The sequence below is a fragment of the Ailuropoda melanoleuca genome, chromosome 5 (genome assembly GCF_002007445.2).
Source record: "Ailuropoda melanoleuca isolate Jingjing chromosome 5, ASM200744v2, whole genome shotgun sequence".
In the NCBI taxonomy this organism is placed as follows: Eukaryota; Metazoa; Chordata; class Mammalia; order Carnivora; family Ursidae; genus Ailuropoda; species Ailuropoda melanoleuca.
This window is the reverse complement of record NC_048222.1, coordinates 30,802,944-30,828,233: the sequence shown is the minus strand read 5'-3', so window position 1 is coordinate 30,828,233 and position 25,290 is coordinate 30,802,944. Positions and strand designations below refer to the sequence as shown.

Genomic DNA, 25,290 nt, shown 5'->3' with positions numbered 1-25,290 from the left:
GTAGAAGATACTGGCAAATAATTCAAGAATCTTAAGGCTCTAAGACATTATATGTATTATATGTTCATAATTTATATATATGTTTATGAGTATTTGTGTATCTGTGTATGTGTTTATTTAAGTTGTATAGCAAACACCAAACAAGTATCAAAATAGTTGTCTTCGGGTGATTTATTTCTGCTTTTTAATTTTTCATATTTCCTCTATGATCCTTTATGAGCCAGCATTACCTTCATATTGGAAAAAGAGTTCCTTGGCTAGGTTCCACACTTCTTGTCCCTTAAGTATATAAAGAAAAAACTTTTCTCTGACTCAAGCTATGATGCAGATTTTCCTTTCCCTTCTGACCTATAAGGTTCCCAGTGATCTTCATCAGATCACAGCCTCACAGATAAACCAACTGCTGTCCTGCTCAGTGTCTGAACTCTCAGCAGAGGCTGGGAAAAGATTTATGTGCTAGTAGGGAGAATGGGGTAAAGCAGCTATCTGTGACCTGGGCATTGAGTTCTTTTGTCCCTGGCTTAATTTGCTTTGGTGTGAGGTCTCTATAGGGTGTAAGAGCTGCTAGGTTGTCTATTTTGCCACTAGTTGAAATAGAAAGGAGTCTTGCTATTTTAGGAGTAAATAAAAGGGAGATAAAAAAGCAAGTCATGGGGCACCTGGGTGGCTCAGTCAGTTGAGTGGCTGTCTTCAGCTCAGGTCATGATCCCAGGGTCCTGGGATCGAGTTCCATGTCAGGCTCCCTGCTCAGTGGGGAGCCTGCTTCTCCCTTTGCCTGCTGCTAACCCTTCTTGTGCTCTCTCTCTGTCTCTCTCTGGCAAATAAATAAATAAAATCTTAGAAAAATAAATAAGGCCAGTCATTGCTTTGCTGAGGACTTTTTCTTTGTGCTATCAAATGCTGCTCCTATTTATTATGAAGGGTTAGTCAGTACTATGATTCTCAGTACACTTCAACAAGCTCCCTAAGGCTTATTTATATTGGCACAGTGTCCCTAGATCTAAAAACTTTTACAACATGTTTATATTTGGTCTAGGTGTTCCCAGTTGGTGAAGACATTCATTTGTCCCCATTGTTATGTCAGAGACCAAGGCTGAAGTTGGTTCTCATTCTGGCCACAGTGCTGAGAAGTGCTAAGGGAAGAGCTTGTGGGTGACTCAGTCGGTTAAGCTTCTGGCTCTTGGTTTCTGCTCAGGTCACAGTCTCCTGGGATCGAGCCCTCAGTGGGACTCCGTGCTCAATGGGGAATCTGCTTGAGAATCTCTCCCCCTCCCTCTGCCCCTTTCTCTGATGTGCTCGCTCTCTCTCTCTCAAATAAATAAATCTTGAAAAATAAATAAATAAAATAAAAAGACCTTAGGGAGCCAAGAGTCAGAGAAGATTTCTGCCTTTCTTACTCCACTGACCTGGCCCCGCTCTCTCTCCCACTTTCATGCATAGGGACTGTCATATATTTCAGTCCCTGTCTTGCCAAGGCTATAAGCACCTCTGCTCCTGGAAGCAATTCATAATTTTTAGATGATCATATGCATTTTTTTAACCCCTACAGATTCTTGGCTTCACTGCATTTGCAAACAAGATAAGCATGGCCACAGAAACCAGCAGGACGCTCATTGATATGATTCCTTATAGGTCAGTAACTCCACTTTTGGGGATTACTTTTTCCTTCCTGTTACCTTTACTTAGCCTCTGACCACACAGCCTGATTGGTACTCTCTACTAGCAGCCCAGCCACAGACAAATACGGGTAATGGGCTTAAATTCACTTTAGAATACAGAGGGTCATGAAAGAAGATCGGCTAGGACAACCCTTTGTTTCTCTGGTCAGCCTCTTACGGTCTTCTGAACCAATCCCCTTACACACATAAACTGTTGGATGCACTGGGTATCAGAGAGTCACACGGTTTCTTCACAGTACATCATGGGCCTTCTCAACCTTTGTACCTATCTGACTAACTCAAGGATGGAACAAGAAATGCCTCTTTTCCTGGCCTCTCTCCTGGAGCTCTGTGCTCAGGAGACAAGTGTTCCTCTGTCTTCACCCACTTCAAGGGAAGCCGTGTCCTGGAGGAGCATTAGTTCATCACTCCAAGTAGAAAGCCAGCTTCAAATAGTCTGGCATAGGGAGTTCTTAAGGACTTGGAATTAATTTACATTATAATTCCTACCAGTGATCATGGGTCACTCTTGATTCTGTTAGGAAATTTTAGTTCCGGTAACCTCAATCAGATGAATATCGCTTTAGCTAGGAGAGGCAATACATGGCAGTTTCTTGACTCCCAGGCAGGCTGTTGAAGAGCTTTGTTTATTTCCTTACGCTGTTCAGGGAGGGAATACTGCAGTCAGTGGTAGTGGCAGACTCCGGGAGAACACAACACAGACTATTTTGATGAAACCGGATTGGATTAGTCACGTGTCTTACCAGTTCTCCATGAAATTCAATGATGACTAAATCATTTGCAATTCTGTTCAATTAAAAAAAATATATAAGTAGACCGCCTAGGTGCCAGGGGAGGCACTGGTGAATAAGACAGACTTTCTGCTGTCAGAAAAAAATAAAAAGAACAACAGTGAGATTAAGGATAATTATTTTATCTCATTTGTAACTCACAGTAATACTCCTTTTTATGGATGAAGAAAGTAAGGTTTACCCATTTAAACTACTTATCCAGGGCTGCCTGGGTGGCTCAGCCATTAAGCATCTGTCTCTGGCTCAGGTCATGATCCCAGGGTCCTGGGATCGAGCCCCACATTGGGCTCCCGGCTCAGCGGGGAGCTGCTTCTCCATCTCACACTCCCCTTGCTTGTGTTCCCTCTCTCACTGTCTCTCTCTGTCAAATAAATAAATAAAATCTTAAATAAATAAATAAATAAATAAATAACTTATCCGCCACCACACCATTGGTCAGGGGCAGAGCTAATTTTGAACCCGTTTCTATTTAATTCCAAAATCTATGACTATAATCACTCTCTTGATGACTTAAAAACCATGGGGTCAACTTTTCCTTATTTCATCCAAAGATTCAGGGCATAGATAGGTAAGCATTTCAAAAATCTAATTTTAGGTATTGCTTTGAACTTCCCTTTTTATTATATGTTTATCCAAGGTTGCTAAAGATTAGAAAAATTGAACAATTTAAGTTAGTTCTTTCTATGTCCATGTCTCCTGGTAATCTAAAATGCTAACAAAGAATTAAATGTTAGAGAACAGCAGAAAGGAAAACAGTAGTTTGTGTTAGCATACTAAATATTTAAGACTTACTAACATAGATTTGGGCAATAAAGTCCATTTAGTGTATACCTCTTTGGGACAGCCACATTTTTCTCTATCTTCTTAAAAGTACAAAAAGGGGAAATTTAACAAAAGGTTAAATATCTGCCTTTGAGCATTCAGTTATATTTCTGTCTTGCTCATTACCTGGAAAACACCAACATGCTTGTAAGTTATAAGTATATTATAAATAGAGAACTAAAACAGACATAGTTAGATGGTGAAGGAAAAGATATTCAAAAATAGGAATTTAGATTCCTGTACATAAGAATGATGAGAACTAGGAAGACAAGAGGAGATAGTACTTTGAGGTGCTAAAAGGGATGCTTCCTACACTAAGGAAAATAATATTGAAAATGCATAAACTAATAACATTTCATTAGATAAGGGTTTAAAAAGAAATATATCACCAAATTTATTTTAAAATAATTTTCCCAAGTGGTATTTAACACATCGTTTATTTTACTGAATTTGGGTTTTACACAAAACTTTGGAAGTTAGTTATTGAGTCCTATATCTGTGTCTTTTTTAAAAAAATATATTTTATTTATTTATTTGACAGAGATAAAGACAGCCAGCGAGAGAGGGAACACAAGCAGGGGGAGTGGGAGAGGAAGACGCAGGCTCATAGCGGAGGAGCCTGATGTGGCTCGATCCCATAACGCCGGGATCACGCCCTGAGCCAAAGGCAGACACTTAACCGCTGTGCCACCCAGGCGCCCCCTATATCTGTGTCTTGATGAAATGATAAAAATAATCAGAAGAATAAACATTTCAAATAGCAAACTTCATCTAAAACATTTTGAAGATTTATTTATTTTTTTTTTTACTTAGAAAGTAAACCTAGAGCTATAGAAACCAAAGTATATGTGTGCTTCCAAATTCAGTTTGAAGGATTATTCTGTGGATCTAGGGGAAAACAATAGTGCCCCACAAATCATGAAGATTTCCTTTCCTTTTTTAGTCTATTAATATCATGATTGATTTTTGAATGTTAAATGAACACTGCATCCTCGGATGAACCTCACTTGGTAATGATATATTATTATCATTTTATATATTGATTTGCTAAAATGTTAAGAATTTTTGCATTTATATATATAAAGGATATTGGCCTGAGAGTTTCTTTTCTTGTAATATCTGTGTCTGGCTTGTATCAGAGTATTGTAGACATTATAAAAGGATTTGGGATGTATTCTCTTGTCTTTAATTTCTGGAAGAGTTTCTATAAAATTGGCATTATTTATTTCTTAATGGTAGAATTCAGCAGTGAAGATATTTAGGCCTGAAGTTTTCATTGTGGGAAGGTTCTTAACTACAAATTCAATTTTTAATAGGCTATTTATTAAGCACAACTACTATTAAATTACATAAACATTCTCTATAAGTCAGGTTATCTATTTCTTCTCAAAAGTATTCAATTTTGGTGATTCAAAGAATTTGCCCATTTAATCTAAATTGTCAAGTATATTGGCAAAAATTTACTTATAATATTTTCTTACTATCTTGGTTTAGTAACAGCTTTATTAATATATAATTCATATACCATAAAATTCACCATTTTAAAGTGTACACTTCAGTTGATTTTAATATATTCTCAAAGTTGTATAACCATCATTGCTATCTAATCTTAAAATATTTTATCACCCCCCAAAAAGAAGCCCTGTTCCATTTGTCCCCCTCCACAGCCCTTGGCTACCACTTAATCTACTTTCTTTTATCTTAATTTTAACTTTTTAATATAAGCAAACTCCACATCACACATGGGACTTGTGTCCCAAGATCAAGATCAAGAGTCACATGTTCTACTGACTGAGCCAGCCAGGCGCCCCTTAATCTACTTTCTACCTCTAGGGATTTGCCTATTCTGCAATGGAATCATAAAATATATGGTCTTTTGACTCTAGCTTCTTTCACTTAGCATAATATTTTCAAGATTCATCCGTATTGCACCATGGATCATTCCTATTTATGGCTGAATAATATTCCATTATATGGATATACCACCGTTTGTTAATCCATTCAACAGTTGATAGACATTTCAGTTATTTCCAACTTTTGATTATTATGAATAGTGCTACTGTGAACATTCATGTGCAGGTTTTTCTTTTGAGTACCTGTTTTCCTTCCTTTTGAGTTTATAGCTAGGAGTAGATTTGTTGGGTCATATGGTAATTCTATGTTGAACTTGTTAAGGAGCTGCCAAACTATTTTCTACAGCAGCTGCACCCTTCTATGTTCCCACCAGTAATGCACAAAGTTCCAATTTCTTCCTATGCACATCAACATTTGTTATTTTTTGTTATTATTGTTGTTATTACCCTCATAGTAAGTGTGAGGTGGTACATTATTCTGGCTTTCATTTGTATTTCCTAAGGGCTAATGATGTTGAGAGCATCTTTTCATGTGCTTACTGATCATTTGTATATCTTTTCAGAGAAATATCTATTCAAGTCCTTAGGCTATTTTTAATTGGGTTATTTGTCTTTTTGTTGTTGACTTGTAGGAAATCTGGATACTAGACCCTTCTCAGATATACAGTTTTCAAGTATTTTCTCCTACTCTGTGCGTTGTCTTTTCACAGTCTCAACAGATCCTTGAAAGCACAAAGATTTTTAATTTTGATGAAGTCCAATTTATTTTTTCTTTTGTTATTTGAGCTTTTGGAATTACATTTAAGAAACTGTTGCCGAATCCAAGGTCATGAAGATTTACCCCAAGTTTTCTTCTAAGAATCTAATAGTTTCAGGTCTTACATTTGGCCCTTTAAATCATTTTGAGTTCGTTGTTGTATATGTTGTAAGATAGGGCTCTGACTTCATTCTTTTGCATGTGAATATCCAGTAGTCTCCATACTATTTGGTGATGAGACTGACTGTTCTTTCCCAATTGAGTGGTCTTAGCACTCTTGGTGAAAATCAGTTAACCATAAATGTTTGAGTTTATTTCTGAACTCTCAATTCTATTCTATTGATCTGTATACCAATCTTAATTACTATAGCTTTGCAGTAAGTTTTGAAATGGAGAACCCTGAGCCCTCCAACTTTACTTTTCTTTTTCAGGGTCATTTTTGGCTATTCAGGGTCCCTTGAAATTCCATATAAATTTTAGAATCAGCTTTTCCATTTCTGCAAAAAGAGTCATTGAAATTTTGATAAGGATTGCATGGAATCTATATATCACTTTGAGGCTTTTACTAGCCAAACACATAAAATACATTTAAATCTATGAATATAAAATTCTAAAACAGCAAACTCATTTTTTCACCCTCTCAAAATGCTGTAGAACCAACTTGTTATTTTGAAAATTATTAAATAAAAAAAACAAATTAAGTATCATGCCTTTCCTGTAAGAACTGATCTTTGGGGTATCCAAATCATTGATAACAAGACATTTCACTTTATAGAAGTATTACAGCCATTAAAGGGAGAAGGAATTATAGAATTAGGATATCACCATTAAGGGATACTAGCATATCATCTGTTAACATCACAAAAAGACACAATAATGGACTATCAGAAAGAGAAATTAAGAAAACAATCCTATTTTCAATTGCATGAAAAAGAATAAAATACATAAGAATAAATTTAACCAAGGAGGTGAAAGACATATATACTGAAAACTATAAGACACTGATGAAAGAAATTGAAGAAGACAAAATAAATGGAAAAATATTCCATCCTCATGGATTGGAAGAATTAATATTGTTAAAATGTTCATACTATCTAAAGCAATACACAAATTCAATGCAATTCTATCAAAATTCCAATGGTATTTTCCACAGAAATAGAACAGTCTTTTTTTTTTAAGATTTGTTTATTTATTCTAGAAAGAGAACATGAATGTGAGCAGGGGGCAGGGACAGAGGGAAAGAGCCCCAAGGAGACTCCCCACAGAGTGCAGAGCCCAATGCAGGGCTTGATCCCAGGACCCTGAGATCATGACTTGAGCAGAAGGCAGACGCTTCACCAAATGAGCCACCCAGGTGCCCCTAGCTATTGTTTTTAAAAAAGAGAATTAGACATTGTGTGCCTCCTGACAGAAGTATGCACCACCACCTATGAACTATTTTTGCCCAAAAACCTATTCCATATCTGACCAAACCTGAAGGGCTAACTACCAATTTACAAGAAATACAAGAAAGGAATATGTTAAATGATAATGTACGGATGCAATCAGCAAAATCTTTTGGGAAAAGGACCAATGTCCAGGTTTCTTCCACAACAACAACAACAGTTTTTGTTTCAGGGAAGAAAAACAAAAATATAAAGCAGGAACCTACAGCTTAAAAGAGATTTAAGAAACATAACAACTAATTATAACATACAGGCCTTATTTGGATTCTAATTTGAACAAACTATAAAATATATGTTTATGAGACATTTGGGAAAGTTTAACAATAGTTGTATATTTGATAATATCAATTGGTAATAATCTTTTGGTGTATATCTTTTAGATAGCTACACTAAAATGTTTACAATTAAAACTATATAATGCCTGGTATTTTCTTCAAAACAATCTTGAAGTAGGCAGGGGGTAGGAGTACAAATGAAATAAGATTGATTATAATTTGTTAAGTGTTGAAAGTGAGTGATGGGTACACATGAGCTCACTATACCACCCTTTCTTCTTTTGTAAATATTCAGAGATTTTCCACATTAAAAATAAATTACAATATTTATGAGTGGTACTCAATGATACATGCATATGAAAGGAACCAAAAACACAGTCTCTGACTCCTAAGAAGTCAGCCCAAAATTGACCACACAGAAGCTGACTTGGGTACTCTGGACAACAGAGTGAAATTCCTAAACCCATACACAAACAGACAAGCATCCATTCCTACAAGAATCAGGATAATCTTTAATTCTCTGATCATCAATCTGTTAGTAATACTGTCAAAGAAGAAATCTTATGGTCTTAAGGAGAGTTTCCTAGTTAACAATATGGTGGAAGATATACCTGGGAAGAAGTTCTAGTCATGGTTATATGAGATTGGCAATGTTTTATATGATGTGATCTTAGTAGAAATTGTATGTATTGACTTAATAGAATTAGACGACCATGACGACCCCAAGATTGACAAGTCTCAACATTCTGGTAATCTCAAAACAACAGGAGTTTAGAGAGGCTTTGGGGAGATGGTGAAATAGGAAGCACCAGGAATCTCTTTCCCCACCTAGACAAAAATTGCACTGGCAGAATCTGTCTGATATAACTATTTTGGAACTCTGTAGCCTATTGAAGGCTTGTAACTTCCAGGGGAAGGTAAACTGCAATTAATTTCAGTAAAGTTCAGCTCTTAGCACAGTGGCAGCTACCATCCCCCATACCCAGCCTTATGGCAGGCAGTGGTGCAGATGTTCCTGGAGCAACTTGCACACAGCTTGTGGGAGCAAGCATGGGCAAAGAAGACCCTGTCCTCCAAAAATTGGGGTTCTTTGCTCCAATTGCTGATTGCTGCTTCTGGTCACAGAGGTGCAGACAAAAAGGTGAACAGCCATTGTTGTTGCACCTCGCTCCCATTGTTTCAGGTCCCTCAACCTCTGGCAAAAGTGACTTCCAAGGGATTTAAAGAGCTAGTACACCTTTTTTCCTTCATTTTTCTCTTTTCCCCCCTTTTGGAAGTCATACATTAAAGATTAGGACAAAAAAAAAAAATAACTGCATGCACAGGACAAATTAGAAAGTAACCACACATGCCCAAAGAAAGGTACAGGCTCAAAAAAGCCCTGAGAAAACCTTAGGTTTATACATCAAGATTATCCTTGGCATAAAAACAGCCTACAACAACAACAACAGAACAATTACAAAAAAACAGCAAACCCTGGGAAAGGGGAGAATCTGATTTCCAGAGTTACCACATTATTAGATTCAAATATACAGTGTTTAACAAAAATCTGAAGGCAGATAAAGGAACAGGCAGTATGACTCATTCAAAAGAAAAAAGAAACAACAACAATTGTCCTGAAAAAGACCTGATGGCAGATATACTAGACAAAGACTTTTAAACACTGGTCTTAACAACGATAAAGAACTAAAAAAATAACTAAAGGAAAATGTGGAGAAAGTCAAGAAAACAATGTATGAACAAAATGGAAATATCAAGAGATAGAAAATTTCTAAAGAAACTAAAAAGAAGTTATGGGGCTGAGAAGTACAATAACTGAAAGAAAAATTCACTAGAGGGATTCAAAAGCAGATTTGCGCAGTCAGAAGAAAGAATCAGTGAACTTATCGGTGAACTTGAAGATAAGATAATGGCAATTATTGAGTCTGAGGAACAGAAGGAAAAAAGATTAGAGAAAAGAGAACAGAGTTTTGAGGACCTATGGGACACCATCAAGCAGAGCAACATACACTTCATGGGAGTCTCAGAAGGAGAAGAGATAAAGAAAGGGATGGGAACAATATTTGAAGAAAAAATGGCTGAAAACTTCCCAAATTTGATGAAAGACATAAATGTAAACATCTGAGTCCAACAAATTCCTAGTAAAAGAAACTTCAAGAGACCCATATCTAGATACATACTCAAACTTCAAAAGACAAAGAGAATCTTAGAAGCAAAAAGAGAAGTGACTCATCATACACAAGGGCTTATCAATAAAGTAATGAACAGATTTCTCATCAGAAACTTTGGAAGCCAGAATGCAGTGTGCCAACATATTCAAAGTGCTAAAAGGAAAAACAAAACAAAACAAAACCAAAAAACTGTCAACCAAGAATCTTATATTCAGCAAAATTTTCCTTCAAAAGTGAAGGAGAAATTAAAGCATTCCCAGATAAACAAAAGCTGAGGGAGTTTATTACCACTGGACCTGCACTGCAAGATATGCTCAAGGGAGTTTTGCAGGGTGAAATGAAAGGACACTAGACAGTAGCTTACAGCTGTATAAAGAAATAAAGATCTCAATAAAAGTAAATATTAGGAAATTATAAAAGCTAGTATTGTAAATAATGGTTTGTAATTCCACATTCTATTTTTTACATGATTTAAGAGACCAATGCATTTAGAAGAATTACTAGTTTTGGGGCACCTGGGTGGCTCAGTCAGTTAAGCATCTGCCTTCAGCTCAGGTAATGATCCTGGGGTGCTGGGATTGAGCCCTGCATCAGGCTCCCTGCTCAGCAGGGAGTCTGCTTCTCCCTCTCCCTCTGCTCCTCCTCCCTGCTTGTGCTCTCTCTCTTGCTCTCTCTCTCAAATAAATAAGTAAAGTTTAATTTTGTGACAGCAATAACCAAAAGGGGTGGGGAGAGAGCTGTAAAGGAACAGAAATTTTGTATGTTATTAAAGTTAAGCTGGTAAAAATTGAAACTAATGGGTGTTAAATGCAATACCCATGGTAACCACAAAGAAAATAGTTATAGAATATACACAAAAGGCAATTAGAAAGGAATTTAAACATTTCATTACAAAAAAATCAACTAAACACAAAAGAAGATAGTAATGGGAAAAGAAAGACATAAAACAATAAGGCTTATAGAACACAAAGAGCAAAATGACAATAGTATGTCCCTCCTTATCAGTAATTACTTTAAATGTAAATGGATCAAACTCTCCAATCAAAAGACAGAGATTGACAGATGGGATAAAACACATGATCCAATTATATACTGTCTATAAGAGACACACTTTAGACCCAAAGACACAAATAGATTAAAAGTGAAAGAATGGGGAAAGATATTCCATGCTAATAGTAACCAAAAGAAAGCAGGAGTGGGTATTCCAATATCAGACAAAATAGACTTTAAATTTAAAAACTTTATAAGAGACAAAGAATGACATTGTATATTATAGAAGGTCCAATACAGCAAAAAGATACAATACCTATGAGCTTTTACACACCTAATGACAAACTATCAAAATAAATGAGGCAAAAAAGGACAAAATTGAAGAGAAAGTTCTACCACAACAGTTGGTGACTTCACTATCACACTTTTGTAATGGATTAAACAACCAGGCAGAAGATAAGTAAGGAGATAGGACTTAACAATTATGATAGAACAACTAGCTCTAACACACGAATACAGAACACTCTACTCAACAACAATAAGATACACATTCTTCTCAAGTGCACACGGGACATTTTCCAGGCTGGACCACATGTTAGGTGACGAGTTAGGTCTCAAAAGATTTTAAAAGAAAGATATCATACAAAGTATCTTCTCTGACCACAATGAGATGAAGTTAGAAATCAATAACAAGGGGCACCTGGGTGGCTAAGATAGTTAAGCATCTGCCTTCTGCTCAGGTCATGATCCCAGTGTCCTGGGATCAAGTCCCACGTCGGGCTCCCAGCTCAGCAGGGAGTCTGCTTCTCCCTCTGCCACTCCCCCTGCTTGTGCTCTCCCTCTCTCAAATGAAAAAATAAAATCTTAAAAAAAAATCAATAGCAAAAGTAAAACAAAAATTCCAAAATTTGTGGAAATTAACACACTTTTTTCTTCTTTATTTTTTTAATAATTTTTATTTTGTTATATTAGTCACCATACAGTACATCCCCAGTTTTTGATGCAATGTTCCATTGATTCATTATTTGCATATAACACCCAGCGCACCATGCAATATGTGCCCTCCTTAATACCCATCACCGGCCTATCCCAATTCCCCACCCCCCTCCCCTCTGAAGCCCTCAGTTTGTTTCCCAGAGTCCATAGTCTCTCATTGTTCATTCTCCCTTCTGTTTACCCCCTTCATTCTTCCCTTCCTTCTCCTACCAATCTTCCTATTTCTTATGTTCCATAAATGAGTGAAAGCATATGATAACTGTTGTTCTCAGCTTGACTTATTTCACGTAGCACAATCTCCTCCAGTCCCGTCCATGTTGCTGCAAATGTTGTGTAATCATTCTTTCTGATAGCTGAGTAATATTCCATTGTATATATGGACCACATCTTCTTAATCCAGTTATCTGTTGAAGGGCATCTCGGCTCCTTCCATGATTTGGCTATTGTGGACAATGCAGCTATGAACATTGGGGTGCATATGGCCCTTCTCTTTACTACGTCTGTATCTTTGGGGTAAACACCCAGTAGTGCAATGGCTGGGTCATAGGGTAGTTCAATTTTTAACTTTTTAAGGGACCTCCACACTGTTTTCCAGAGTGGCTGTACCAACTTGCATTCCCACCAACAATGTAGGAGGGATCCCCTTTCTCCACATCCTCTCCAACAATTGTTGTTTCTTGCCTTGTCTATCTTTGCCATTCTAACTGGCGTAAGGTGGTATCTCAGTGTGGTTTTGATTTGAATTTCCCTGATGGCTAATGATTTTGAACATTTTTTCATGTGTCTGTTAGCCATTTGTATGTCTTCATTGGAAAAGTGTCTGTTCATATCTTCTGCCCATTTTTTTATTTGATTATTTGTTTCACATGTATTGAGTTTGAGAAATTCTTTGTAGATCTTGGATACTAGTCTTTTATCTGTAGTGCCATTTGCAAATATCTTCTCCCATTCCGTGGGCTGCCTCTTACTTTTTTTGACTGTTTCCTTGGCTGTGCAGAAGCTTTTGATCTTGATTAAGTCCCACAAGTTCAATTTTTCTTTTGTTTCTCTTGCCTTTGGAGATGTGTCATGAAAAAAGTTGCTGTGGCCGATGTCAAAGAGGTTGCAGCCTATGTTCTCCTCTAGGATTTTGATGGATTCCTGTCTCACATCGAGGTCTTTGAACCATTTGGAGTTTATCTTTGTGTATGGTGTGAGAGAGTGGTCTAGTTTCATTCTTTTGCATATAGCTGTCCAATTTTCCCTGCACCATTTATTGAAGAGACTATCTTTTTTCCACTGGATGTTTTTTCCTGCTTTGTCAAAGATTAGTTGCCCAAAGAGCCGAGGGTCCATTTCTGGGTTCTCTATTCTGGTCCATTGGTCTATGTGTCTGTTTTTGTGCCAGTACCATGCTGTCTTTGTGATCACAGCTTTGTAGTATAGCTTGAAATCCGGCAACGTGATGCCCCCAGCTTTGTTTTTCCTTTTTGTTAAAAGGCGATTCGGGGCCTTTTCTGGTTCCACACAAATTTAAGGGCTGTTTGTTCCAGTTCTTTGAAAAATGTCATTGGTATTTTGATCGGGATGGCATTGAAAGTGTAGATTGCTCTGGGTAGCATAGACATTTTAACTATGTTTATTCTTCCAATCCATAAGCATGGGATGTTTTTCCACCTTTTGTGTCTTCTTCAATGTCTTTCATCAGTGTTCTGTAGTTTCTAGAATATAGATCCTTTACCTCTCTGTTAAGTTAATTATGAGATATCGGATGATTTTTGGTGCTATTGTAAATGGAATCGATTCCCTAATTTCTCTTTCTTCAGTCTTATTGTTCATGTATAGAAATGCAACTCATTTCTGATCATTGATTTTGTATCCTGCCACATTACTGAATTATTCTATGAGTTCTAGTAATTTGGGGGTGGAGTCTTTTGGGTTTTCCATATAGAGTATCATGTCATCTGCAAAGAGAGACAGTTTGACTTCTTCTTTGCCAATTTGAATACCTTTTATTCCTTTTTGTTGTCTGATTGCTGTTGCAAGGACTTCTAGTACTATGTTGAATGATAATGGTGAGAGTGGGCATCCTTGTCATGTTCCTGATCTTAAGGGAAAGGCTTCCAGCTTTTCCCCATTGAGAATGATATTTGCTGTAGACTTTTCATAGATGGTTTTTATGGATTGAGGAATGTACCCTCTATCCCTATACTCTGAAGGGTTTTAATCAGGAAAGGATGCTGTATTTTGTCAAATGCTTTTTCTGCATCAGTTGAGAGGATCATATGGTTCTTGACTCTTTTCTTGTTGATGTGATCTATCACACTGATCGATTTGTGAATGTTGAACCACCCTTGCATCCCAGGGATGAATCTCATTTGGTCTTGATGGATAATCCTTTCAATGTACTTTTGGGTCCTATTAGCTAGGATCTTGTNTCATTTGGTCTTGATGGATAATCCTTTCAATGTACTTTTGGGTCCTATTAGCTAGGATCTTGTTGAGAATTTTGGCGTCCATATTCATCAAGGATATCGGTCTGTAATTCTCCTTTTTGGTGGGGTCTTTGCCTGGTTTGGGGATCAAGGTAACACTGGCCTCATAGAATTCTGTTGTTCTGGGGTATAGAGTTCTATATATATCTATGAGGTCCATCTGGTCCAGTATGTCATTCAAAGCTCTTGTTTCTTTGTTGATTTTCTGCTTAGGTGATCTGTCTATTGCTGAGAGCAGAGTGTTGAGGTCCCCTACTATTAACATATTATTATCTATATGTCTTTTTATTCTGGTTAAGTGTTGGCTTATGTATCTAGCTGCTCCCCTGTTGGGGGCATAGATACTTAGAATTGTCATATCCACTTGATGGATAAATCCTTTAAGAATAATATAGTGTCCTTCTGTATCTCTAACAACAGTCTTTAGTTTAAAATCTAATCTGTCTGATATGAGAATTGTTACCCCAGCTTTCTTTTGAGGTCCATTGGCATGAAAAATGGTTTTCCACCCCTTCACTTTCAGTCTGGATGTATCTTTAGGTTCAAAATGAGTCTCTTGTAGACAGCAAATGGATGGGTCATGTCTTTTTATCCAGTCTGCAACCCTGTGGCATTTTATGGGAGCATTTAGGCCATTCACATTGAGAGTGATTATTGAGAGATATGATTTTAATGATGTCATGTTTCCTGTGAAGTCCTGGTTTCTATAGATTGTAAATTTCTGTTCTATATCACTCTTGGGGCCTTTCTACTTTTATAGAACCCCCTTAATATCTCCTGTAGGGCTGGTTTAATGGTTACAAAATTGGTCAGTGACTGGCAATTCTGAAAGGTCCTTATCTCTCCATCAGTTCTGAATGACAGCCTTGCTGGATAAAGGATCCTTGGCTGCCTGTTTTTCTCTGAAAAAGCTTTAAAAATGTCCCCCCAACCCTTTCTCTCATTCCAGGTCTGTGTAGACAGGTCTGATGTAATCCTAATATTTTTGCCTTTGTACATGAGAAATTTCCTTGCCCTGGCCGCTTTCAATACTGTATCGTTGAATCTAATATTTGTGAATTGCACTATGACGTGACATGGTGTAGGTTTGCTGTGGTCGACCTTGGGAGGGGTCCTCTCTGCCTCTTGGACACAAATGCTTATTTCCTTTGGCAGATTAGGGAAGTTTTCAGCTACAATTTGTTCACATATCTCTTCTAGACCTCTCTCTTTCTCCACCCCCTCGGGGATGCCGATGATTCTGACATTAGAACGTTTCCTTGAGTCAGTAATCTCCTGTAATCTACATTCTTGAGATTGGATTTTTTTGAGGCAAGTTTTAACGTTCTCTTCTACCATCCCATCCTCCAATTCACTAATTCGTTCTTCTGCCTCATTTACCCTGGCTGTCAGAGCGTCTAGTTTAGACTGCATTTGGTTCATAGCATTTTTAATTTCTGCCAGACTCGCTCTCATTTCTGCCCTTAGAGATTCTACATTCTCATTAATATTTTCATTAATAGTTTTTTCAAGCCTACACATCATCTTGACCATTGTTACTCTGAACTCTGTTTCTGACAATTTGGTTATATCCATATCCATCAGTTCTGTGACAGAGGCCACAGACTCATTATCTTTTCTTTGCTGGGGGGGGATTTTTCCTTCTCGTCATTCTAATGAGGAAAGGTTGCAGGGATGCCCAGAGCCCAAATTATTGACTGGGACCCAGGCAGTGCGCACTTGTTTTATAGGGACTTTAGGGATGTCGGCTTGTTGATTTTTTCAGCCTGCCTTCTGGGGGAGGGGCCTGCCGCGCTGATATTCACGCAACCCTGTTTGGGTAGAGTCTCCGTGTCCCCTGCAAGGGGGGATGGGGATGGGCACACTGTGAGCCGGTATTTCCGGGCTTTTGTTCTCTGGCAGCTTTCCCTGGCGGTTTGCTGTGCCTCTTCTGAGAGTCAGAGCCGCAGTATCCTAGCCTCTGTCTCAGAACAGAGAGATCGCAGTCCGCTCTCCACTGAGCTCTCTTGGCCACTTTAACTCTGTTTCTGTCGGTGCTGCTGAAAACCCTGCAGCGTCCCAGGATGTGTGCCCCACAGCCTGTGCTCCAGCCCTCACTTCCAGGGCCAGCACGTCTCTGTCCCTTGTGCTTCTTTTTTTTTTCTTTTTTAAGATTTTATTCAGTTCTTTGACAGAGAGAGACAGCCAGTGAGAGAGGGAACACAAGCAGGGGGAGTGGGAGAGGAAGAAGCAGGCCCCCAGTGGAGGAGCCTGATGCGGGGCTCAACCACAGAATGCCAGGATCACGCCCTGAGCCGAAGGCAGACGCTTAACGCTGAGCCACCCAGGTGCCCCTGTCCTTTGTGCTTCTAACACTGCCAGCTGCCCCTGGTTCCCGCACACGCTCCCGAGCTCCCTGTTTCAGCGTGGTTCATGCGCACTACGGAGTGCCAGTTTTCAGTCTGGTTGCGCACACGCTGCCGAGCTCCCGGTTTTAGTCTGGTTCCAGTGAGAGCTCCAGATCTCCAGTTTTCAGTCTGGTCGCACGGTCCCAGGCTCACGGTCTCGGTCTGCTCTCTTGCAAGTCCGGCTCTCTCCCCAGTGCAAGTGGCTACCACTTCCGGGCGCCCAGGCATGTCGGCTCCCTCCCCCTTCCATTTATCTCCCGATATATGTGTGCAGATTCATGGCTCCCCGCTTCGTACCTCAATATTCAGTGCTGGAGATGTTCGTTTGTAGAGATCCAGATGTATCTTCCTGCGTCTCAGACTGATTCTGTGGGTTTTCAGGTTGGTCTGGTACATATCCAGCTCAACTCGGGACCAGCTGAGAAAGGGGTCCCCTATTCCTCCTCCATCTTTACTCCTCCTTGCAGAAAGTGGTCGCTTTTCTGTTCATAGAGTTTCTACTATTCTTTTCTTCGTTCTCCAGTTGCGTTCATAGGTATTCAGAATGGTCTGGTAGCTCTCTAACTGGATTCCTGGGACCAGACAAACTATAGGTCTCCTGCTCCTCCGCCATCTTGAAACGCCTCTATTTCTTCTTTTGGAAATTAACACACTCTTAAACAACAAATGGATCAAAGAAGAAGTCACAAGAGAAATTAGGAAATACATAGGGATAAATGAAAACAAAAATACAACATATGGTATACAGAAAAAGCAGTGCCAAGGGGGAAATTTATAACCAAAAACGCTTATATTAAAAAAAAGAGAGAGAGAAAGATCTCAAATCAACAACCCAACTTTACAACTTAAGGAAGTAGGAAGAGAAGAACAAACTAAACCCAAAGCTAGCAGAATGAAGGAAATAAAGATTAAAGCAGAGATATATGAAATAGAGAATGAAAAACAATAGAGGAAATCAATGAAACCAAAAGTTGGTTCATTAAAAAGATCAATAAAACTTGTCAGTTTGTCAACCTTTAGCTAGATGTACTAAGACAAAAAGGGAGAAGATCATACCAGAAATTAAAATGAGGATATTGCTACCAATTCTACAGAAATAAAGAGGACTATAACAGAGTACTATGAACAACTATGTGCCAACAAATTTGATAACATAGATGAAATGGAAAATTCCTAGAAACACAAAATCTACCAACACTAGATCATGAAGAAACAAAATCCAAATAGACCTATAACTAGGAAGGAGATTGAATCAGTAATCCAGAATATCCTCATAAAGAAAAGCACTGAACGTGATGGCTTCATAGGTGAATTCTACCAGGCATTTAAAGAAGAACTAATATCAATTCTTTTCAAACTTTTCCAATATATGTATAACAGCAGCATTATTCACAATAGCTAAAATGTGTAAGAAACTATAAGTGTCCATCAATGGACACTATGTTGAGTGGACTACCCAGTCACAAAAAGACAAACACTGTATGATTCTACTCATATGGGGTGCTTAGAGTAGTCCAAATTGTCAAAACAGAAAGGAGAATGGTGGACGCCAGGGATGGGGGAGGGGGGAAATGGAGAGTTATCAGTTAACTGGATTAATACAGTTTCAGTTTTACAAGATGAAAGAGTGCCAGGCATGGATGGTGGAGGTGGTTACACATTATGGTACACTTAAAAATGGATGAGACGGTAGATTTCATGTCATGCATATTTACCACAATAAAAAAAATGGGGGGGACTACAGGAGGGAAGGTATGGATAGAAGTTGTACAAAGGACAAATAGTAATTTGTCAATGTCATTTGACAATGACTAAATTTATACCCTGAAGAATTTGAGTGAGAATAGAAGGGAATTCATTGAGGTTTTTAGCTCTAAACCATCTTTGATGTGCTATCTGCCTATTGCTTATCCACTGGTACGGTCTCTAACAGCGCAGATGAGCCATTTTCCATCAATCTTTGTGGCTTGCCTGTCCTGTTTGTTGCTATTGCTACATGTCAAAAACGTTGACCTAGAAGATGAAAGAGCACATTCTCGCAATGGCTTTTGTAACCTGGCTGGGTTTGCTTGAGGTTTGGGCAGGCTGCTGCCTAGGTTGCTCTTTTTATCTCTTATTGTTATTTAAAAAAAAATAAAGGGGTCAGGCCAGCCCCCCCCAATAATAAGGGTGGAGTGGGGGAGGGGTCAATAAGTTGTTCCTCCTGTCTAGGAATTATTCCACCATTTTATTCCAGCTTCCTGTTTCCTGTGACACCAGATTTGAACATTCTTCCTGAACTTATTTTAGAAGCCTTCTCCTTAGCTTTAGTGAGCTCCTCTCTGCTCATATTTCTGGGCAAGAAGATTGCCAGTTACCATAACTACCGTGTGAATTCCAACCAGGTGAGATGACAGGCCTTTCTCTTATTTTCTCTGACCCTTGAGTCTGTGTTTTCTGATCTGAGCCTCCTGCTAACATGAAGACTGCATTCTTTGTAACCAGAGAGTCAGTGGGACTGTAATTTGAATTATAATTACCAAAGGATTTTTGAGGAATGTGGCATACTTAACTTTGAAGTCACTTAAATTAACATGAGTGTTATTCCCCCCAGAACAGCTATGGTGTAGGGAGGCAAGAAGATAACATATGGCATCGTGTTGTTAAGCTAGCAGAAATCCTCTCCTCTTAATTTTATCTTTCTTTCCAGGTCCTTAGGACTCAACCACATACTGAGGCACAATAAGGAATGGGAATATCGAAACCAGGCTACTAACATAATTACGTTGCTCTCCCAGAAACAGTCCTTCTTTGTTCGTTTGTTTGTTGAATCTCCCCACTCTTCTAAGTTTGGCCCTTTTCCTAGAACTCCAAAGAGAAATGTGGAAGCAAGAGATGTCCCACTTTGATTTTGAGATAGTTTATAAGGGAGGGGGAGAAATAGTACTATGTCCCCTCTGCCATTCGAAGTCCCAGTAATCATGTGAAAGGGAATAATAAGACAAAAAGTTCACTTCTCACTTTGAAAAAGTGCTTTTCTTATGATGGCTGACGAAAATGAAGATCCAAGTTAACCCAGGAATCAGATATGCTGTCCTTTTGTTCTTTCTAAGAATATTTCAGTGTTGTCTGAAGTGATGGAAACAATCTTACTGACATACATAAGAAATAGAGAGCATACCTTGAGTTCAAACTCAAACCTGCATTCTTCAACAAACAGTGGGCCAAATGTGTTTGCCATTCCTTTACAGGATTTAATAGCCATCGGTCTTTGCAATGTCGTCAGCTCATTTTTCAGATCTTGTGTGTTTACTGGTGCTATTATCAGGACTATTATCCAAGATAAGTCTGGAGGAAGACAACAGGTATGTTGGAATAGAATGTTATCTCTAATATAAAACATATTTATATCTTTTCATATGTATATTCACAGAAGGGCATTTATTAGTTTAATCATGTTGCTGCTTTATTTTTCTTAAGATTACAATTATTTATTTGAGAGAGAGAGTGAGTGAGAGAAAGCATGAGCAGGGGGAAAGGGCAGAAGGAGAGGGAGAAGCAGACTCCCTCTGCTAAGCAGGGAGCCTGAGGTGGGGCTCAATCCCAGGACCCTGATACCAAGACCTGAGCCGAAGGCAGATGCTTAACTGACTGAGCCTCCCGGGCGTTCCATGTTGCTGCTTTGATGTTGTGTTTGTTAGGGAAGATCTCTTGGAGGAACTTGGATTTCACACTTGTCTAAATTTTTGCTTAGATTTTTGTCTTAAAAGCTATTTGTCAATGTAGAATTTCAAAGTCATTTTCTATAGAAATATTATTCTATGTGAGAGGTTTCTGTGTATTAGCCCATAAAAACCCATTTTCCATGTAACATCCCCCAAAGAATAATATTTCAGGTAAACTAACCAGCACCTCTTAACATTGTTTTCCGTGGAAGGATATACGCCCAGTCCTCGTCTGAGAAAGCAAATAATACAACTCTTCCCATCCTAGCAGTAGAACTAGAAACTTCCCCAGCTTCCTCAAGGGGCATGGCAAGAGGCTTTCATGATAGAGAGTAAAGCCTTTGTCAAGATGAGCCTAGAGAATTTATGACCGTTCTGCCTTTGAATATGAGCAAATTATCTAGGTCAGGTTCTCTTCAGGTATGCCGAATTAGTAAACTAAATGTGAGGGTCGGAGGGGAGCGGGAAGGGAGGGGTGATGGTAGAGAAGGCTCTAAAGGCCATCTCTTTGTCTAATTGCAGGCATGAGATTCTGTAAGTCCAATGTCCAAGGGTTCTGAACTGACTAGATAGAAATTCCAGCTCTGCCACATGGGAGGTGTCCTGGCTCAGCTCTGCAGCATGATGAAATGTCAGAGAACTATCAGAATCAAAACTGGAGTAAGCCCAGAGAATGGGTCAGGGTTCAGAGGGCAGTGACAGAGGTCAACAACGAGCTTAGGCCGCAGACGCATGGTAGAAACTAAAATGTCAGATGAATAGACACTACACTTTAATGGGGGAAGATAAGTGTCCCCATCCATGGGTAAGTAGAGGTGAAATGTAAGGTGAAAGCCAATGAAAGTCAGCAGGGATGAGAGCTTGTAATGTCATAAGACCATGTAATGTCACTTCACATGGACTCGGTTTTGTCACAGAGCTTCTGCCAGACACACTGGTCTGTAAGGTGTATTCTTTTCCACCACCATTGGACAGAAAGAAGGAAGGTGGGCTCTGTGAAAAAGAAGGATGTTCTCTGCACATTTGTACAAACGTTCAAGTCAAAAGGAGGGGATTTCATGATAAGAAGCGGAAATGGGGGCGCCTGGGTGGCTCAGTCGTTAAGAGTCTGCCTTCAGCTCAGGGCATGATCCTGGCGTTCTGGGATCAAGCCCCGCGTCAGACTCCTCCGCTGGGAGCCTGCTTCTTCCTCTCCCACTCCCCCTGCTTGTGTTCCCTCTCTTGCTGGCTGTCTCTCTCTCTCTCTCTCTCTCTCTCTGTTGAATGAATAAATAAAAATTTTTTTAAAAGTGCCATAAATACTACAAGAAGGAAATAGATGGAGGAAGTGGACTTTCATGGATTACTGAAAGAAGGTTAGGATTAGGGCACCCGGGAGGCTCAGTCAGTGAAGCGTCTGCCTTCGGCTCAGGTCATGATCCTGGGGTCTTGGGATCGAGCCCCATGTCAGGCTCCACGCTCGGCAGGGAGTTGGCTTGAGATTCTCTCCCTCTCCCCTTGCTCCTCCCCCACTTGGTCTCTCTCTCTCCCTCTCTCTCTCTCTCAAATAAATAAATAAAATCTTCAAAAAATAAAAAACAGAAAGAAAGAAGTTTAGGCTACGTATAGATAGAAGGAGGGAAGAAGGGCTTCGGTTCAGCTTGAGTCTTGGACCAAGTGCCCACATCAGAGGCAGCCTGGGGCTCTCATTCTATTTTCTGCTGCTGCTGCATTGTTCTCCTGTGCCGCACATTTCCCTACCAATGACTCTCCCTGCAGGGCAGTGACACTTCATGGAGGGGCATTCTCCTAGGGATGCTGGTCAGCCCTTCCCTGAGGCCCTAATTTGCCCAGTAAATCACTGGTTTGAGCAGAGACTGCCAGTTGGCCGCTGGCCGTGGAGGCACTGGGGCTCCCCAGCCTCCATTCTGAGTTTCTGATTTGGATAAGCAAGGGCATCTGAGATTGATTCAGCCCTCTCTATCCCACAACAGTGGGGTAGTCTCTCTACCCCTCCTCTCTGGGGATTTTTGAGTCACTTTGCCTGAGAACACTCTCATTTCTTCGAAGTTCCTCAGGACTATAGGAGAGAGAAGCTAGGGGGCTGACTCTGTACCTCTCAGAACTGACCTGCCACCAAAGGCCACTTTATTATTTTTTTTAAATCTGGATTTCACTTTAATTTTCCTTGTCTAGAACCCAGTCATCTTCACTGGTTACAGCAAAATCTATTGGATCTTCCAGCCATGGCCCGGGCCTACAGTGTTGGCAGGCCAGGGCTGAGGGATGTGAAGAGCCCCAGACCTGTGGTCAGTTGGACTGTCCCCCACTCCATCTTCTGGCTCATCTCATTCTGACCACTGGGTTTCCCTGTCCTCCATGATTGCGCTCCTTTCCTTGTTCCCTGCTTTCTAAGGACTGGCCTTCTTGCCATGTCCCCAGGCTCTCAGAACTGCTTTAAAAAATTATTATTATAAAAGAAAGAAAAGAAAGAGATAATAAGAGAAAGAAATGTGTTGTGTTCTTCTTAGAGGAAGCAAGTGGGGCAGCTGGAGAGAGCCTAGATCTTGGAGTCAGCGGTTCCTAGATGACCTTTGGCAAGTTACTTTTGCTTTTTGAGGCTCTAGTCCTCATCTGCAAAATGATGGTAAAGATAACTTTTCAGTTATGAGAATTAAATTACATGATAATAATGCCTATCATAGCGCCTGTCACTTAAGAGGTTCAAAAATTGTAGCTCCTACCCCAGGTCCCTGGGGCCCTGACCAGTGCTAGGCAATCTACTCTTCAACTCCATGGGACCCACTGTGTATGGGGTAATTGGTGTCTGAGGTCCGTCTGTGGATAGCGGCTGTGGCTCGTGGGAACTCACAGCGCCTTGAATTCCCGAAGAGAAGGCAGAGTCTGTTTTTGTTCAAGAAAACCTGGGAAAGTGATGGAAAATGAGCGCAGAATAGCAAAATATGCACAAGTTGTAAAGTCCTACAAGTTTGCTGCCTTTAGACCCTGTTCAGACGCTGAGTCTGAGATTCTGAGAGCCACCAAGCACCCTCCTAAAGCATGATGCCCTCGAGGTTGGCCCTCAGATCCCAAAGTCCACTCCTTTGCATGCACAGCCGAGGGAGACACAATTATTGGCAGGCCTCCCGACCCTCTCTCAGCAGCAAGTTTTATGGGATTCAGTGTCTGATTTGTACTCATTTAAATCTAGGTTTTGTGCAGCTTTTTTTAGCATCTGCATATCTTTGTTTCCTTCAATCAGAAGAACTTGGAGAAAAGAAGCGGTAGGTAGGTCAAGCCTACCCAGGGACGCCAAAAAAACCAAAACACCGAACCCAAACAAAACTAAACAAACAACAAAAAAGAAGTGGTAGGAAGGAAAAGTCCTGATGTATTTTCCCGTGCTAATCAAAGTAGAGTTTCTACGGTGCCAACAAAGACCATCCGAAGCAAGACCCTTATGCTAGATCCAGCAACGGGCTGATGCGTTCGTTGGCTGGAGGAGCTTCTGGTCTCAGTTACCTGTTTCAGTTCTACGGGGTATAAAATGTTTGTCCGTAGAACTCCCTATGTTTCCGTTGTCGTGGTGCATTTTCCTGAATCCTCCTATCAACACCACCATCGCGTGGCGTCAGCTGTGAAGCAGCCGGAATGGGGAAAGAAGGAAGTAGGAAAATGATTTCCTTGCTATTACTTTCAGTGATGCATTTATATGCAAATAGCAGTGAGCAGCAAGAAGGAATCCAGGAGAAAGGTTTCCCTCTTTTTTTTTTTCCCCCACTCCTAAGAAATAGAGAAAAATTAGAGAATCATTGCTGATCGGTCACGTAATGGTTTAGCTTTGAGGGACTCCCTCAGTTCTTGCTTCTTTCTGCCATTGTTCTGTTTTGTGGTTTGTTTTATCTTCCCCCAGACACAGCCCCCAACGCAGTGGGAGGTTACACTGCTTCCTATCGGTTTTTGTTATTAGGGGCTTAAAGCTTAAATGGTGGAGATTTATCCCTGGGGGGCCATACTGAGTCCAAGTCTACCTCCAGAGAGCCTTGACATTGTCAAGGAACCATGTCGCTCAGCTTGCTCTCTCTAGTTGCCAATCAGAACTACCGCTTACCAAGCAACACTGTGCCCAGAATCGTCCACCCAGCTAGGCTAGGACCCAGAGCTGCTATCTGCAGCATTTGTGACTTTTTTTTATGGTAATGAAGCAGAGAAAAACTGAGGAACAAGAGAAATGATTATCATTGCAGTTTTAAGATGAAGCGCTTGCGACGCTGTTCAATGGGAAGCTAGCCAAACTCCAAACGGGAGAGCGAGGGGGGAGGTCTTCACTGATAGGGGAAGGGCAAGGGTTGGGATTTTAGGGTGGATGGTGATGAGTCTACTAGGGCTTTTCTAGACTGTTCCAGGAGGAGTTAAAAGTTGGGAGGGAAGGCAAGCCCGACCTGACCTTAGGAGACTCCAGATTTCACAGCGCAAAGCTAGGGCAATGAAGATGCAAATAGCCAAGACGATTTAGCACTTTTCAGAATGCATTCATGCATTTGTTCCACAAGTATTTCTTGAGTACCTAGTGTATGCTTAGCACTTTGACAAGATCTGAAAATGTCAGTTCAACAAAAATGCACTTATGCTGGATGGTTACACTCAACTCCTTTTAAGAAAAAAAAAATGAAGGCCTCGGTTGCAGACAGGGACCAATACGTTCCTGATGGTCTCTCTCCAACTGGCTCTGTCTCCTCAGTTTGCATCTCTGGTAGGCGCAGGTGTGATGCTGCTTCTGATGGTGAAGATGGGACGCTTTTTCCACGAAATGCCAAATGTGAGTAGAACTGATAGATAACTGAGTGGAGAAAGACCAGATCTCCAGGTTGCATCTTGGTGGGACATTCACCTTGTCCCCAGTGGTTGCCCTGACCTTCCTCTCATCCCCTCCCTTTAAAATAATAGCATCCACCTCACAGGATTGG

The 25,290-nt window shown here is 40.1% G+C and overlaps 1 protein-coding gene across 1 annotated transcript in view; it reads left to right on the top strand.

The window, feature by feature from the left end:
* The window catches only part of SLC26A8 (solute carrier family 26 member 8), an 83,162-nt gene that overhangs the window by 39,844 nt on the left and 18,028 nt on the right, over positions 1-25,290 (top strand). Inside the window, exons 8-11 of the mRNA XM_034660619.1 lie at positions 1,550-1,632; positions 18,877-19,024; positions 19,871-19,984; positions 25,065-25,142. Of these exons, the coding sequence (XP_034516510.1) occupies positions 1,550-1,632; positions 18,877-19,024; positions 19,871-19,984; positions 25,065-25,142 (423 nt within the window). The remainder of the gene's footprint in view (positions 1-1,549; positions 1,633-18,876; positions 19,025-19,870; positions 19,985-25,064; positions 25,143-25,290) is intronic.